The 17,333-nt window shown below is 62.1% G+C and overlaps 1 protein-coding gene across 4 annotated transcripts in view; it reads left to right on the top strand.

Annotated features, from left to right (window-relative positions):
* Positions 1-13,875, top strand: part of OGDH (oxoglutarate dehydrogenase) — a 40,534-nt gene extending 26,659 nt beyond the window's left edge. For all 4 annotated transcript variants that reach the window (XM_067312518.1, XM_067312515.1, XM_067312519.1 and 1 more), the window contains 18 exons: positions 1,025-1,179; positions 2,059-2,205; positions 2,949-3,039; positions 4,140-4,319; positions 5,639-5,767; positions 6,185-6,364; positions 6,766-6,918; positions 8,028-8,130; positions 8,397-8,525; positions 8,896-9,046; positions 9,314-9,441; positions 9,541-9,719; positions 10,144-10,215; positions 10,743-10,865; positions 11,686-11,758; positions 13,132-13,295; positions 13,421-13,575; positions 13,656-13,875. In XM_067312518.1, coding sequence (XP_067168619.1) covers positions 1,025-1,179; positions 2,059-2,205; positions 2,949-3,039; positions 4,140-4,319; positions 5,639-5,767; positions 6,185-6,364; positions 6,766-6,918; positions 8,028-8,130; positions 8,397-8,525; positions 8,896-9,046; positions 9,314-9,441; positions 9,541-9,719; positions 10,144-10,215; positions 10,743-10,865; positions 11,686-11,758; positions 13,132-13,295; positions 13,421-13,575; positions 13,656-13,776 — 2,433 coding nt within the window. In that variant the 3' untranslated portion in view covers positions 13,777-13,875. The remainder of the gene's footprint in view (positions 1-1,024; positions 1,180-2,058; positions 2,206-2,948; positions 3,040-4,139; positions 4,320-5,638; positions 5,768-6,184; positions 6,365-6,765; positions 6,919-8,027; positions 8,131-8,396; positions 8,526-8,895; positions 9,047-9,313; positions 9,442-9,540; positions 9,720-10,143; positions 10,216-10,742; positions 10,866-11,685; positions 11,759-13,131; positions 13,296-13,420; positions 13,576-13,655) is intronic.
* Positions 13,876-17,333: the final 3,458 nt, after the last annotated feature.

Here is a 17,333-nt window from a genome sequence, read left to right as displayed (position 1 = left end):
GCCGTCTCTTGCCGCGTTTCATTTTGAGCTCTGTCTAGTCTGCGAACGCAGAGGGCTCCCAGTCCAGCTGGAGTCATGTTTGCGCCGTGTCTGCCAAGACAGCTCGACCTCGGGAGAGGCCGGGCTGCAGGAATAATCTTAGATAAGCGGCCGGCGGAATAGCTTCCGTGTTTTACTGGAGTCGTTCAGCTGGTTCGCTCCCCACGGTTGTGAGCGGGGTCTAAAAAGATGCTCGGTGCCCCTAGGTGAAGGGCTCTGTCACCTCCCAGCGTGTCCTTCCCTGTGGGAGTCTCCAAACCCCCCGTAGATGGGTAGTATGGGCCCAAAGTTGCCAGTCGTGCCAAAAAACTGAGTGCTTTGCTCAAAGCTGAATGCTCCAGGGTTAAACCCAGGAAGCCTGATTTCCAGGCTGCCTTTCCTTAAGGATCGCTCCCCAGGGATTGGGAACCTCGTCCCATCGGCTGTGAAGGACTCAAGGATCTCATCCTGGACCCCTTAAGGAAAGGGAATGAACTGGGTTTTACACTAGAGCGGTGCCCGCTCCCAGCGCGTGCTCGAGTCACGAGGACGATCCCGGCTGCCCCGCGGCATCCGGGAAGGTCCCCCGCAGCCGAACCGACTGCACCTCGCCCAACAGCACTAGGAAAAACCAGCTCGAACCACGTGCGGGGTCTCAAAACGCAGATACGTCGGCTGCGTGTTGGGGGTCACGGGACCGCAGGCTTCGGTAGCACGCGCCTGCCGCCCGGCTCACAGCTCCTGGCCGAGAGCTGTCGCCTCCCATGCTGGTCTGGGCTGCTCTTGCCGGCGCTAAACCGGCAGCGTTAGGCAGGAAGATTAATGTCTCCGCTCCCGCCGGAGAGCTCTTTGTCTCGCTGAAAGGTTAAGGAGAGGAACGAAGGAGTCCCTAGCCGCGCGGTCCAATACGGCGTCGCACGTGCCCGTCTTTGAGGGGGGCGCGAACGTGCTAAACCTCCCGCTGTTGTTTCCCGGCCCTTCCTTCCTTCCTTCCCTGTCGACGCAGATGGCCTACTGCCAGCACATCGGCGTGGAATTCATGTTTATCAACGACCTGGAGCAGTGCCAGTGGATCCGGCAGAAGTTTGAGACCCCGGGAATCATGCAGTTCACCAACGAAGAGAAGCGCACGCTGCTGGCCAGGCTCGTCCGCTCTACCAGGTAGCCCGCTTTGCTCGCTGGCCCCATGCCAGCGCAGTGACCCTCTCCCCTAGGAGCACCGCTCGCGACGGGGGGGAGTCTCCGGGTCCTTATCGGTCCACCCAGCTCGTGACACTCATGTGACAGGGACACCTGGCGGCCTGCCACCGGGGAGGTGTGCTGCGGCGTTCGCCGCGGCGAGGGCGGGCCTCCCCGCCAGGCCCACGCGCGTGCGCGCGCTCGGCTATGCGGTGCAGGGCTGCGGCTTCTCGCCCCGACACGGCGAGGCTGTGGGTAGGGTCTTGCTTTCGGCCTCGGGCAGCTCCTCTGCCCCTCCGAATCGCCCGTCGGCTCTACGGCTCGAGGAGATGGGCAAAACCCGCTGCCATCTTCTGCCTTTCCCGTAGTCCCCCCCTCGTTGCAAGGGGTTTGTTTGCTCCTTGGCACCAGCAACCGCAGCCACCACCTGAGTCACATCTCCTTAACGTCATCGGTTGTGGTCTCTCCGGGGCCGATTTAATCAGCGGAGACGATCACCAGGGTGACGCAGTCGAGCTGCTGGCCTTGCTCAGGTGCTGCCAGCGTCTTGGCAAAGAGCCTGAAAACACAGATGATCCTGGCAGAAAAGGTCTAAAAATAAGATGTTGTTCAGCAGGCTGAAGTGCAGCAAGGTGTCAGCGTGCGTGTGGGATGGCGGAGCAGCAAGCCAGGCGGCGGCACCCTGGAGGAGGGGATCCGGGGGGGGGACAGGGAAAGCTGTTGGACTGCTGCATAACGCCTGCTTGAGCATCGGTTCACGCTGCTGTGCTCTGGCTCCCTCAGTAAGGTCCCCGTCTCTTCCCTGCTTTCCACCGCCAGCCGTGGCCTTGGGAGTGATGGCTCGCTCGCTTTGCCTTCCAGGTTTGAGGAGTTCCTCCATCGGAAGTGGTCTTCGGAGAAGCGCTTTGGTCTGGAAGGCTGCGAAGTGCTCATCCCAGCCTTAAAGACCATCATTGATAAGTCGAGTGAGAAGGGAGTGGATTATGTTATCATGGGGATGCCCCACAGGTAACCCTGTCTATGCAGAGCAGTATTTGGGTCGTGGAGGAGGGGATGCTCATGGGGGTTCAGCGTTGCAGGGCCAAACCGGCTTCTGCCGTCACCAAACTAGTCTTGCCCCCCAGGTGGTTAAGCGTTAGCCGTCCGCTTAGCTTGAGAACTGCAACGCTCCGTTAACCTCAGCGTTACTGGCTGCAGCTCGCTCGTAATTCATCCAAGGAGTGGCGAGAGGTGCAGTGTCTCGAGTGGCAGAGCATTCGCCGTAAGGTGCAGGAAGCACGCTCTGCTCTCTCCGGAGGAGAGGAGGAAACGCTTGGCGTGGGGCTGCGTGCTGAGCTGCGAAGGATGGAAACTCCCCTGGAAAATCTGTCACTGTCACTCCAGGGCGAACGTTACATCTTTGGCAGAAAGAGCTTGATTTCATGGCAGAGTTTGAAGCCGAGAGCAGGGTTCAGCTTGACTGTTGCGTGGAAGTTGGTAGGAGGCGGGGGTGGCCTGTCCATCCTCGCGCTGAGGGGTTTTTAGTTTCCTAACGTGATAAGAGACTTCCTTGTATAGAATTGCGGAAGCCTGTCCCCTCTCCTGGTTGTCCTCTCTGGCCACCCTGAACCTCAGTCACTCAGGAAATGGGGGGATCGTCACCCCGGCTCTGTGCGATGGGGGGAATCCAGGTCTCTGCTCGAGCTGTAGCTGGTCAGCTCTCGAGGTCAGGTTGGCTCCGCTTGTTGCTGACGGCCGTTCTGATTTCACAGAGGGCGTCTGAATGTTCTTGCCAACGTGATCAGGAAAGAGCTGGAGCAGATCTTCTGTCAGTTTGACTCCAAGCTGGAAGCTGCTGATGAGGTGAGTCTCTTCCTCCGTTCTGCGTCCGTAGCGATTTGCTGTAATCCGCCATCGCCTCCGGGCGCTTTGAGCTGCACCAGGCAGGGGCTAAACGTGGACCACATGCAGCCTGAGCTGGATTAGACCACCGCATGCAGTATCATTTGGGCCTGGGGTAACACGGGCGTCGCAAGGGTTTCTCCATCGCATCCCCAGGGCGCCACACTCCTAGGTGATGGAAAGCCTTCGTGCACGCGTCCATCAGCGACCGTGCAAGTCTGTCCTTGCCCATCCTAGGGAACGATGTGTGCCTTGGCCTCTCCTTTAGGAAAGCAGACACGACCTCTATAGCAGAGGCTGGGCAGTCAGCAGCTGCCGATGGGCGTAAAGCAGCCTCGGTGTAAATAAAAAGGTGAGGAGAAGCCAGCCAGGAGCTGCGTGTGGAGGGGCTCTTCCCCCTGCAACATGCTCCACCCAGGCTCCTGCAGCGAGCGCTGGCACAGGCCAACGTCAGGAGAGCAGGCAGTTGGCTTCAGCCCCATGTAGCTTGGCATCCTTCGGAGAGGTGCCTGGCAGGATGGGCAGGAATCCCTCTGGCGGCAGCTCCGGGGTGGGGCGGAGGCGGAGGCTGGCGTACGCCCTCGTAGCAACTCTCTAGTACCCATACGGGAGACTTAGAGCCTCTCCAAAGGTGCTGAGTCTCAGGCTTTGGTGGGAACAATCTTTTTCCAGCTCTATTTTCCAGTGTCTTCCCCAAACCCGCTGTGCTTGCCTCTTCCCCTGCACCCAGGACCTTGTGTAAATGGGCTTGATGCTCGCTTTTGATGTTTGTTAGTACGTTGGCACCTGAAAAAGCCTCCTTTTGCTTTGATGGGAACGAGGTCAGCTCTTAAAGTGCTGCTTTCTGCCGGTGCTTTGGATAGCTTGGAGCTGCTGGTCTGACAGCAGACGTGACTCCCTGGAGTGTCTCTGGTGACTGCCTCTGTGGCAGGAAAATGCCCCCTTTTTGCAGCCCCCAGGGTCACCGCCATCCTGCCGGCAGCCGCAGGCAACGGGATCTCCTTCCCTGCATCAAAACCAGCTTGAGTCCCTTGGGGGTGACTCTCCTCTCCCTCCGTCAGGGCTCCGGTGACGTGAAGTACCACTTGGGAATGTACCACCGGAGGATTAACCGTGTCACCGACAGGAACATCACACTCTCCTTGGTGGCAAATCCCTCTCACTTGGAGGCGGCTGATCCGGTGGTTCAGGGCAAGACTAAAGCAGAGCAGTTTTATTGTGGGGACACTGAAGGGAAGAAGGTAAGTGGTGCTGAAACGCCTGTTCCTTCATAGTGAAGTGGCTAAGACTGGATGGAGATGGCGGGAGGCAGGCAGATGGATCTGTTTGGAGAGCAAAGCCAGGCAAAGAAACCCAAGATAGTTTGCCCTGCCATGCCTCTTCCCCTGCCGTCACTTCTCCTATCACCTTGGCTTTGCTCTTCTGTCTTTCCCCATCATTTTTGGTGGTAATTGGGTAGGAGCTTGACCACACCTGGGCTCCCATTCCTGCTTCTGCTCTCTCTTGAATGAGCAGCTTGCTCTGCCCAGCCAGGCCAGGCTGTGGGGAGAAGCAGAAGCACAGATCTGTAGTTGGAAGGCGGGGAAATGATGGGTCTTCCCATTTCTGAAAGCCTGAGCATCGCCGCTTGGAGGCCTCAGAAGTAGGAGCCTTGAGCTGAAGGAGCTAAGCTTGACCAGGTGTAACCAGTCCCCGGGTTGGAAAAGGTAGAGCTGGAAGGAGAACCCACCTTCAGGGAGGATAGCTGTCTGCCAGCACCCACCCAGATGCAAAAGCAGGCTGGGAACAGGTTGTGGGGGGGATTGATCTGCGAACACTTTCACTGTCTGATTCATTGCAAACCTGTCTCTAACACTCTAGAAGAAGTGGAAGGGTGAGATCAAAAGTACTTCCCTTCCTCCCACGCTCCAAGGACTGAATATAAATAGACAAACTCTGTCCTCAGCTGACAGGCAGTGTCCTCAGCCAGCCCCTGGGTAAAATATCAAAATATGTAACTCAAGCCGTAGTGAGCTCCCTGCACCAGCACTGGCCTGGGCTCAGCAGGGAGTACAAAATCTCCTGCCAAAATGTCCTCTGTCTCCTTGGGTGAGAGCTTGGGGGAAGAGTGCATTTTTCTTGACTTCCCCACTCAGAAGAAGACCTTGTTTTCGAGCATGTGTATTTGGGGATGGGGCTTGAATCGTGTGCCCCTCGTATCCCAGCTGCTCCCTGATACTCTCCGGCTATCAACTGCTGAAATGGTCCATCCTGCTGCCTGATCGAGCTGTCCTGGATGTACGATCCTCTGGGGGGTGTTGAGGTGGGATAGCTGGTGGCCCAGCCTTTTCCCCGTGAACTGTAGCAGATGCACCAGCCACGGCTGACTCCTCCCTGATCCCTTGAGAAACCATCAGACGTTCACGAGCTGCTCAGTGTCCTTTCTAGGAGGCCGAAGGCTCAAGGAGATGGGACTTGTGCCTTGGCAGAGCCTTTTCCTGGCCGCTGCCCCTGCCTAGCTGAGTCCTCTCCCTGCAGAGACCCCCTCAATCATATTGACCACGATATCTTTGCTCCGCAGGTGATGTCCATCCTCCTGCACGGAGACGCGGCTTTCGCTGGGCAGGGTATCGTGTACGAGACGTTCCACTTGAGCGACCTGCCCTCCTACACTACCCACGGCACCGTTCACGTCGTGGTGAACAACCAGGTACGACCAAATCGTCGCGCGGAGCTGGTCCGCTTCGGCCCTACGTAAACCAGAGTCGTTTCACTGCGACCAGCTCCTGGGTGCTGGGTGCCCCTCTCAGCTGGGCTGCTTGGGGCTGGATGGGTGCAGCAGGATGATGGCACAGCCGTGGGCTGCTGAGCAGCTCAAGTGAGGAGCTCCAACCAGACCGAGCCTGGGGGAACCTCAACTCAGCAATAGCAGCTGAGCTAGCCTCAAAGCAGCGTGTGCGTTCACCTGGCACGTCCCTGAGTAGATGAAACGCTGCTGGCCTTGTGCCGAGCCAGCTTTCCTTGCAAACATCGATCTGCTCCAAAAGAACAAGCTGCAAAATACCGTGTAGCTGCTTTCCAGATCCTTACTACTGTGCTGGTTCTGTCCTCTCCTCACCTACTACAGATTGGGTTCACTACAGATCCCCGCATGGCCCGCTCCTCTCCGTACCCCACCGATGTCGCCCGCGTGGTCAACGCGCCCATTTTCCACGTCAACGCGGACGACCCCGAAGCCGTAGTGTACGTGTGTAACGTGGCGGCAGAATGGCGAAGCACCTTCCATAAAGATGTGGTGGTGGATTTGGTAAGGGATGAGGCGCGAGGCTTGGTTTTAAAGTTACGGCTCCACTGCAGATTTCTGGGATAGTCGCTAAACACCTCCCGGGCTGTGTTTTCTGTAAGCTGGGGGGGTCTCTTCAGGACTTGTCCAGCCTTCGTACCTGCTCATTTTGAGGGGAGGGAGGGAGATGAGATAAAAGCAAGGTGACAAGGATGTAACAGCACTTGGAGAGCAAATGCTGTCTCTCTGTTGACTTTACTGGAGCCTGCCCTTGCCTCCTCCCGTGTGAAGGAGGTCAGAATCGGGTTCCTCCTGGGCTGTTTTGGACTTTCTTCATAGCACAGAGACGCCCAGGTAACTTGGACCGCTTTCTGAGCCGTGGGTTGCAAGCGGCTGCTTTCAAAGGTTCTTTCCCTTCCCGGTAGGTGTGTTACAGGCGCAACGGTCACAACGAGATGGACGAGCCCATGTTCACGCAGCCCCTGATGTACAAACAGATCCGGAAGCAGAAGCCGGTGCTGCAGAAATATGCAGAGCTGTTAATTTCACAGGGGGTGGTAAATCAGCCGGAGTATGAGGTACTGTCACTTGGGGCTCGGGAGGAAAACTGCAGGCGGCACCTCCTTGAGGGCTGGGTACCAAACGAGGGTTGAATGACGGGGGGGAAGGAGGACCTGAAACAACGCGGGATCCGCGCGATCGCAGCGAGCATGTCTGTCTCTGCAGCGAATGGGTTTCTTGGTTCAGGCTGTAGGGCAAAAGAGAGGGACGGGGAAGGTAGGGGGGTATCTGAATAACCCGCGGTGACCTGCTGCTGTGCCCGGCCTGCTCAGGAGGACGGAAGGGCGGACAGCTATCTAGGGAGACTCCAGCGCTTGTCACCAGCGCGCTTGACCCTGTTTCAGGACGGAGCTTGCTCCGATAGCAGCCCTAGCCCAGCTGTTGGGCTGTTCCTCTGCTAAGCCGGGGGCACCAAAGCCGCTTAAACCCACTTGTTCGGTTCGGACCCCACTGTGAACGATGCCGCGGGCCCATTCCTGCTTGCGCCTGTCACCTAAAGGTGGCAGAGCTGTGCTACGGTTGGGCAAGCGCCGCAGATTAGGGCAGCGCTGGCAGCGGCTGGATTGGGAACGGAGGCTTGTCCTTGGACTGTGCCAGCCGCGAACAGCTCAGGAACATCTAGTTCAAGGATCGCCCCTTGTTCGGCGCGGCACAGGCCGTACAGTGCTAGGGCCGCTCCGACAAGAGTGGCCGCGTGGCTGCAACCTACGTGAGAGCCACTTTTAGCAGCGTCCGGAGCACTCGGGCTGCGGTATCTGGGGCACGTCCTGCGTGCTGATTCTCGTGCTGCCAGAGCCGCATCAAGCGCCGCAGCAGCTCGTTCAGCGCCCCGGTAACGTTGTTGTCCCCGCTTGGTGGTGTCTGTAAAGCTGAAGGTGATTCCTACGCCAGCAGGGACATCCCTTGGGGAACGGGACTTCCTGCAGCCGTTCTCTCTAAGGCTGAGCTGCAGGGCCTTGGGGTTCCCCCGTTGCGGAGGCTTAGTTGTGCCAGCGGTAACCCTGCTGCGGGGACCAGCTGTGCCCTCCAGGACGCTTGCAAGCTTGCACCGAGGCCCCCCCAGCTCGGCGCCTCTGCGCGGAGCCTCCTCGCTAACGCCGTTTCACCTCGTCGTTCTGCCTCGCAGGAGGAAATCGCCAAATACGATAAGATCTGCGAGGAGGCCCATGCCAGATCCAAGGATGAAAAGATCTTGCACATCAAGCACTGGCTGGACTCACCCTGGCCTGGTAAGTTGCTATCAACTTTCTGGAGGTACCTAGCAAACCTAGCAAAAAAGTTGGCTTCTCTAAAGCCACCTGGGACTCCTGGTGCCCTGGCAGCTATTTCCTAGTGAACACGCACTCGTGGGAAGGCTGGGAGGTGCCTTCTCTGCTCCTGGCAGACCCTGGGCATCCCCCTACTCTTGCTAAAGAGCATTTGCTGGTGTCCGGAGCTCTTTGTGTCAAGCCTGATGTGGCCTTTGGGATGTTACGAATTGCTCCTGCTCCCCCAGGTTTCTTCACTCTGGACGGCCAGCCCCGGAGCATGACCTGCCCCTCCACTGGTCTGAACGAAGAAGACTTGACGCATATAGGTCAAGTGGCCAGCTCGGTGCCGGTGGAGGATTTCACTATCCATGGAGGTAGGAGGTTGCTGAAGCTACCGCAGACTGTGGGTTTGTTCCAAGGAGCCCGTTGTTTAGAGGAGAAGATGCGGGAGAGGGCTGGAACGCAGCCTGGAAAGCAGGGACCTGTTACAGTGCTTAGATACGCTGAGGTGTGGCACTGAGAATTAGTTCACGAGGGACCTGCGCTTAAGGGAAGTGGACTGAGGAACAGCTCTTCTTCGGAGCTTTGGTTCCTCGTCCCTGCTTCATCCCTTGAGCAGAGGTGGATCGTTCCTCCGCCCCGAGGCGTACGCGCAGTCTACGGGCAGGTTGAGCGTGTGGGATGGACGAGTTTTCACTGAAGCTTCCTCCCACCTGGGCTACAAACCATCTTCTGTCCCGGCAGGTTTGAGCCGGATTCTAAAAACCCGCGGGGAGATGGTGAAGAGCAGGACTGTGGACTGGGCCCTAGCAGAGTATATGGCATTCGGCTCCCTCCTCAAAGAAGGCATCCACATCCGCCTGAGCGGCCAGGATGTCGAGAGGGGCACGTTCAGGTAAAGCAGTGCGTCTGGCACCGTTCAGCCCCTGCTAAAGGGGCTTCCAGCCTTCCCGGAAGGGATCCTGGGTGATGCAAACAGCCTTCGTCCTGGGTTATTTGGCATCCTGGGCTGGTCTTTCCTTGGTAAGAGGAGTGCCAGGACGGTGCAAGCAGCTGGTGCCATGAGCTGGGAAGGGGAAGGAAGCTGGGATGAAGCATAAATGAGGCAGCAGCTTGTGTGCGGCCAGGGTAAGCACCGAGTAACGCTTTCCCCATCTTCCAGCCATCGCCACCACGTCCTGCATGATCAGAACGTGGACAAGAGGACCTGCATCCCCATGAACCACCTGTGGCCCAACCAGGCTCCTTACACGGTGTGCAACAGCTCCCTGTCGGAGTATGGTGTCCTCGGTGAGTGCGGAGGTCTGCGGCGGCGGTGGGTGAGGCCGCGCGCGTGCTCCGGGAAGATAACCTTCCTCCTCCTCCTCCTCCTCCTCTGCTGCCCCGCAGGGTTCGAGCTGGGCTTTGCCATGGCCAGCCCCAACGCCCTGGTGCTTTGGGAGGCTCAGTTTGGGGACTTCCACAACACCGCCCAGTGCATAATCGACCAGTTCATCTGTCCCGGGCAGGCCAAGTGGGTCAGGCAGAACGGCATCGTCCTGCTGCTGCCCCACGGCATGGAGGGCATGGTAAGGACCCCCCCCCCTCCCCGCCTCGTTCGCGGCCGAAACCTGAGCGCCCCGCGCCGCCTGCGAGTGCTTGGCAAGGCCCCTCTTCTCCCCACCTGCGCCCGCCGCCTCTTGCACAGCAGAGTCGAAGGCAGGGTGGGCCCGTGCTGGCGGCGACGCTGCCCCTGTTGCTAGCGGGAGCGTGCTGCCGGCTGGGAGAGGGAAGGAGCAGGGCTTAGCATTCGGAATAACTGCTGCGACGGACCCGCTGCGTCGTTTCCGACCAGTCTTCCCCCCTCCGACCGGGGCGAAACGCCCCAGGCAGCGCTGCGCGCCCCGTAGCGTCTGCTTTGGCCGCCCTCGGTGAGCAGGGGTGGGTCTCGGTTCCTCGCGCCCCCCCCCTGCAGAGCGTTCACTCTCTTTCCTCTTGGCTTTGGCCTCGTAGGGTCCGGAGCACTCGTCCGCCCGCCCGGAGCGATTCTTGCAGATGTGTAACGATGATCCTGACGTCTTCCCTGTGAGTGGCGGCTGCGCTGAGCTTGGCCTGGCCCTCTCGTTCGTCTTTCCCGGGGCGCTCGCTGCGCCCCCATCGCCGCCTTGAAATGGAGATGGGCGGGGGGGGGGGACAGTGACACCTGCTCTGGCTTTGTACGACGCTTCGATTGGGCCGGGTGTTGCATGGCCGATGGCGGTGGGGGGGGAGGCAAGCGACTCCCTGAGCTCCGACTGCAGCTGGGAGGCTTTGGGAAAGGGAGCGAACGCGGTGCCGAGGCTGCACCCACGCTGCCTCTGCGGCCGCCGCTCGGCGTGAGGCGTCCCCGAAAGCGGCGTTTAGCTCCCGAAGGAGCGGGTTTCGCGCTTGTGCAGCCTCTCCCAGTGCCGTGGTCTCCGTGGGATGCTCCGAGCGGGAGCGGGACTGGCTAGAAAGGGGATGAGAGGGGAGGAAGAAGGGCCGCGCGCTGCTGTCCTGGGGCTGCCGGAGCTGCGAGGCCAAGAGGTGCTCGTGTTTCTCGAAATACCCCTCAACCGTGCTTGTCGCGGCAGAAACTGGACGACTTTGACGTGCGCCAGCTGTACGACTGCAACTGGATCGTCGTGAACTGCTCCACTCCGGCCAACTTCTTCCATGTCCTTCGGCGCCAGATCCTCCTGCCCTTCCGCAAACCGGTCAGTGCCAGCGGGTCCGCTCTCGGCCGGGCCTGCCTCTGCCGTTCTGCTTCGCTTAGCCCAGGTCAAAGCCAACGCTGGGTCCGTGCCGAGCCTGGGGACGGGATTTAGAGCGGGCCTGTTCTTGTGCCTCATCGGCAAATGTGCGCGGAGCGGGGAGACAGACCCCCGGGAGCAACGAGCGGGGGACCCGGCAAATGATGGGTGCTGCAGGATGGCTCCCGGCGGAGAGGAACACGCTCCTGATTGACGCGGGTTTAAAAACACTCGTGTCCTCGGGGAAAACGGAGCGGCCCGTCTGCTCCTGTGTCCCTGCATGTCATCCCGTACCCCCAGGGCTAAGCGAGCAGCTAGTCCGCGTCCTGGCCAGCAAGGACCAGGGGTCCCTTGTTGCCTGGGTTGCCACGGTACGTGACATCCTGCTAGCCGGTTCTTGCAGGCTGGCGCGTCTGCGATCCTTAGGTAGGTCAGAGACATCAGGGCCGGGAGGCACTGATAAATAATCCAGCTCAGCCGCTTGCGTTCCAACTCCCAGCGATCCGGCCGCATCCGTGCGGGGGAGGCAGGTCTCTGGCAGCGCTTCAGCCTCATCCCCAAGGGAAACGCAAACCGGGAAAGCAGGAGGTGTTGGAAACCGGCGCCGAGGCTGTTGCGGCGCGGCAGCCGAGCGAGGAGCGAACCCCTCGTGGCCGCTGCTGCCTTCGGAGGTTGGGGAGGGCCAGGCAGGACAGGCAGGTCTGCGCTGCGGCGTCGGTTTGCAGGGGAGGCGTTTCTGGCGGGCCTGACCGGCTTGCTTTGCCTCTTCTCCTCCCCCTTCCAGCTCATAATCTTCACTCCAAAGTCGCTGCTGCGCCACCCCGAAGCTCGCTCCAGCTTCGATGACATGCTGCCAGGTACGAGAAGCACGGAGGCGTTCGCTTCCCCGTGCTCGGCTCTGCAGGACGAAGGGTGAAGGGCAGGAGCCGGCTCGGGGTAAAGTCCGCCTGGCAGCAGCCGCTCTCGCCCGGGGTTTCGTGCTGAAGAGCGGATCTTGCCCCGGAGCTGCCGAGCAAGGCTCGCGCTGGTGCCTGGGCATCGCAGGCATGTAGCTCTGCACCAGCAGGATGGGGCCCAGCTCTCCCACGCAGGGGGAGGCTCAGCCAGCGTGGCACGAAGGCAGCTTTCCTCCCTGCTCCGGGGATCCCGCCTGCTCCTCTCCCTCCGCAGCGGAGGCAACGTGTTCACCCAAACTGAGGTCAGGGTGTGCCAGGCTACAGCCGGCTACTGAGCAAATTGGAGCCGCCCTTCGTTAGCGCTCTGGGGCCGGTTGCTTGCCAGGCTAGTGCACAGCTCTTAGGGCAACCGCGCACCACCATTTCCAGGGTCTCCAGAGCTCCCAGGAGAACCGTGCTTCCTCTGCGGCGAGGGAAGTGCGCGGCTCAGCATCCCGGCTGCTTTGCCGTGCCGCTTCCTCCGTCGGCAGTCGCTTCCCGCCAGAGCCGCGTGGATGGGGTTCGCCGACCCCTGTGGGCCGTTGAGGGCTCATATTCGGAGCCGAAGGCCGGCTGCTCCCAGCCTTTTTCCAGCTTTGGCCAGCTGACGGTTGCGCTCTGCCCCTTTCCGCTGGCCAAGTCCAGGTCCAGATGTGATCTCTAGGGATGGGGCAAAATCAGGGTGGTTTAGGGTCATCTCCTGCAGGCCTGCTAGTAGCACCTAACTGGCATGAGTAGGTATTTTGTCCCACCGTGAGAGGAGCAGGCTCTGCAGAGGCGAGATCCCACCTTCCCGTTGGCGCTGGTGTCCCCGGAAGGCGGGCTGCGCCCCTCCCGGTGTCCGGAGCTGCTTTTCCAGCCCTCCGAGATAAGCAGCCGGCCCGGCTCCTCCTCACATTCCTGCCTGATGTTCTCCTTTCTTATTTCTGGTTGAGCCACCTTGTTTCGCAGACTTCCCGGGGCCTCCCTTAATGAACTACACCCTGCTTGCCCTGGAAATGCTCCCGGGAGCAGAAGAGCAGGCGGAAGGGTCACAACCCACCGGGGTTTGTCATTCCTCGGAGTTAACTCTCTCTACTGTGGTGGTGTCAGCCGGCCCCAGCTATCGTGGTCCTGTCCCAGGGGACGCCCTGTCGCTCGGTGCAGCGGTTGGGATCGGGGAAAGATGCAGCAGGAACGGCACAAAGCGCCGTGCGCCTCCCTGGGAGACGTCACGCGCGGGTGAAGGTCTCCATCCGAATCTGGTGCCGTCCCCAGGGCTGTTGCCGTAACGGTGGCGTCTCGTCTCTTGGCAGGCACCAACTTCCTCCGCGTCATCCCCGATAGCGGCCCCGCGGCCCAGAGCCCCGAGAATGTCAAGCGGGTGCTGTTCTGCACCGGCAAGGTGTACTACGACCTGACCCGGGAGCGCAAAGCCCGGGAGATGGAGGCCGACGTGGCCATCACCAGGGTGGAGCAGGTGAGCGGGTCGCCGGTATGCCGGCTTGGGACCGCGCGGGTCCGCCTGTGCCAGGCGCGGGAAGTGGATCGCTTCCCCTGGGCCGTGGCCCACTGACGGCCACGCGTCTCTCCCCTCTCCCGCAGTTGTCTCCGTTCCCCTTCGACCTCCTCCAGAAGGAAGCGCAGAAGTACCCCAACGCCGAGCTGGTCTGGTGCCAGGAGGAGCACAAAAACCAGGGCTACTACGACTACGTGAAACCCCGTCTCCGCACCACCATCAACCGCGCCAAGCCCGTGTGGTAAGGAACCGGGGCCCTCGCGCCGCCGTCGCCGCCGCGCCGTCTCCCCCCGCTGACCCAGCCTCCCTTCTCCGCCACAGGTACGCGGGGCGGGAGCCCGCCGCTGCCCCCGCCACCGGCAACAAGAAGACCCACTTGACCGAGCTGCGGCGGCTCCTCGACACGGCCTTCAACCTGGACGCCTTCAAGGACCTGGCCTAGGGCGCCGCGCGGCCGCCGCAGCATGCTCTCGCCTCTCTGTCTGTCTGTCTCTCGCTCGCCTCCCGTCTCCGTCCTTAACTACAGACCTTGTAAACTAAACGCCGGCGCCTGGAGTCCTTGTGCGTCCCGCCGGCGCCTCGTCTCGCTCCGGGTCCCGGCGGCAGCCAGCCCAGGGGCCGGCCGCCTCTCCGGAGGGAGAGGGTTGCCAGCTTCTCCCAACCTCGGCTTCTCCCAACCTCGGCTTCTCCCAACCTCGGCTTCTCCCCACCGGGATTGGGTTGGTTTTGCTGCCTCAGGCTCGGAGGGGTCCTGGGTTCCCCCTGCCCAGGGGTCTGGTCTCGGGGAGGGGGGCAGCGTGCGCTAGGCTTGGCCCCCCCCCATCCCAGTTCGTCCCAGTTGCACCAGTGTGGAGCTGCCCGCGCTCGTCTCCGCTGCCTTTCTCGGGAAAGGGAAACTCCCGGCTCGGAGGAGGGGGCTGGGGGGGTCTCTGCCCTCCTGCCCCGGGGCCCCCCCCCGGGGGTGAGGGGCCGCAGCGGGGTCCCCGCCGGAAGGGCCGAGCGGCGGCTCCCTCCTGCCGAGTCACATCCGGGCCGGGCTGGGCCCTCCCTGCCGCCTTCCTTCCTGCCGCCCGGCCGCGACCCCCGGGGCGGGGTGTGGGTGACGCACAGGCGTGCGCACACCCTGTCCCCCAACCTGCGAAGGGCCCGTGTGCACAGGCACACCGTCAGGCGCATGCACGAGCACGCCCTCGTGCGCTGTCACGCTGTCTCACGTGCACAGCAGCCCCCCAGGCATATACACACTTGACAAACGCGCAACACCTCTTGGTCGCACTGTCACACACACTGGTTGTGCACACACATCTTGCATTCACCCTCACAGTCTGTCACACACCCCTTGCAAGCTGTCAGTCACACATGTACACATGCGGCCCATCACACTGTCACGCAACCCCTCACACATGCTCAGTCATGCACACAACCTGACCCACAGTCACACACACTGTCACATACTGTCTCGCACAGTCGCACACACATTGTCAGATTGTCACACAGCCCCACATGTAGTCACACAGTCACAACCCCATAGTCACACACAATTGTCACGGTCTCACCCCCCCCCCCCATGCACAGTTGCACACAACCTCACACAGCGTCACCACACAGTCACAACCCAACAGGTAGTCGCATACTGCTGTTCACCTCACAGCCACACCATCACACACGTGCCCTCATGCACGCAACACCCCTCACACAGTCACATGCTGTCATGCACACACCTCAGTCTCACACACATCGCACACACATCACCTCTCACACACAGTCACACATTGTCCACACATGGTCATACAACCCCTCATGTACACACGAGCCTCACGCACACCCCACTCATAAACATCCACACCCTTCATACATACAACCCCTCGCATGCAGTCACACACACACCCACATAGGGACAGTTGCACATGCATACAATACAACCCCCCACATGCGGTCACACACACACACACCCCTCACCCATACAACCACTCACACACAGCCTCACCCCCCCATCACACCCCCACACACCATCACACGTGCCCAGCCTGTCACACACGCCCTGTCACATGCACACCCCTCACACCTACAACAGCTCACACAGTCACATACACCTGTCACACACATACCCTGTCACACATGCGCACACCCTCAGTGTCACACACACACAGCCTGTCATGCATCCCCTCACACACACAGACCCTCTCACGCACATGCACACCCCATCACATACACACCCAACCCCCACCACACACACACCCGTCACGCACACCCTGTCACAAACGCACACCCTCGCACACTCACCCCATCGCGTGCCCATCACGCGCACCCCGTCACACATGCGCGCACCCTCACACACCCGTCATGCACACCCCATCACACACACAGAGAGACCCAGTCATGCACACCCTCACACACGCGCACACCCTCACACACGCACACCCTCCCGCACACCCTGTCACACACAAACACCCTCACACACACCCTGTCACATCTACACACCCTCACCCCCCCCCACGCGCACCCCATCACGCACACACACACACGCACGCGCACACCCTCACGCACACCTTGTCACACACGCGCACACCCTCACACGCGCGCGCGCGCCCCCCTCGCCGTCGCCCCCCGCCGCCCCCCCGCGCCGCGCCGCGCCGCCCGCTCGCGCGCTCGGCGCTCGGCTGCCCGCGCCTGGCGCCGCGCGGGGGGGGCCGCGGCCCGCCCCTGCATACTGATGAGCTCGCGGCTCCATTGTGCGCGGCGCGCGGCGGCGCGGGCACGGCGCGGCTCGGCTCGGCCCGGTTCGGCCCGGCTCGGCTCGGCTCGGCCCGGCCCGGCCCGACCGGCTGCGCTCGCGCCGCTCCGCCGCCCCCCGCCGCCGCCGCCGCCGCCGCCGCCGCCGCCGCACCATGGAGCCGGGGCCGCGCGCGGGCTGAAAATCCCGCGCAGCTTCCGCGCAGCCGCGCGGGCACGGCGCCGCCAGGGCCATTTTGGGCCGCTCGCGACGGTGAGTGCGGGCAGCGCCGGGGGCCGCGGCCGGGAGCGCCCCGCGCCGCCGCCGCCGCTGGAAACCGCCCCGGCTCCCCCCCCCCCCCCCCGCACCCCGCGGCGGCCGGGGGGCGGCGGGAGGGCGGTTGCCATGGCGACGCGGCGGGGGGCGGGGGCGGCGGGGGGCGGCCGGGGCCGGGCCGGGCCGGGGCTTTCCGCGGGCGGCGCGGCCGCGGCTGCGGGGCGGCGCGGGGCTCCCGGCGCGGCGTCAGCGCAACCGCGGCTCCGGCGCGGGCTCTCGCCGGGCCCGGGGCTCCCGTCACGGCGTCGCCGGGCCCGGGGCTCCGTCTCGGCGTGTCCCCAGGCCTCGGGGATCCCGTCACGGGGGTGTCACCGGCCGCAGGGCTCCACGGCGGGGTGTCCCCGGGCCCGCGGTTCCCACCGTGCGGCTGTCACCGGCCTGGGGGTGTCGCGGGGCCGGGGCTGCTCACACGGGGGTTTCGCGGGGGTCTGGGCCAGGGATTCTGTCACAGCGGTGTCCCACGTCCCCAGGGACCAGGGATGGGGGCTGCTGTCACGGTGCCACCAAACCCACGTCCCTCAGGGACCAGGGATGGGGGCTGCTGTCATGGTGCCACCAAACCCATGTCCCTTGGGGACCAGGGACAGGTAGCTGCTGTCATAGCAGTGCCACCAAACCCATGTCCCTTGGGGAACAGGGACGGGGGGCTGCTGTCATAGCGGTGCCACCAAACCCGTGTCCCTCAGGGACCTGAGACAGGGGGCTGCTGTCACAGTGGTGCCACCAAACCCACGTCCCCAGGGATGGGGGGCTGCTGTCACAGTGCCACCAAACCTGTGTCCCTCAGGGACCAGGGACAAGTAGCTGCTGTCACGGCGGTGCCACCAAACCCACATCCCTCAGGGACCTGAGACAGAGGGCTGCTGTCACAGCAGTGCCACCAAACCCGTGTCCCTCGGGAACCAGGGACAGGTAGCTGCTGTCACAGTGGTGCCACCAAACCCACATCC

Source organism: Apteryx mantelli, chromosome 29, assembly GCF_036417845.1.
Source record: "Apteryx mantelli isolate bAptMan1 chromosome 29, bAptMan1.hap1, whole genome shotgun sequence".
Classification (NCBI taxonomy): domain Eukaryota; kingdom Metazoa; phylum Chordata; class Aves; order Apterygiformes; family Apterygidae; genus Apteryx; species Apteryx mantelli.
Note: the sequence above shows the minus strand (reverse complement) of the source record. Positions and strands in the feature narration are given on the sequence as shown.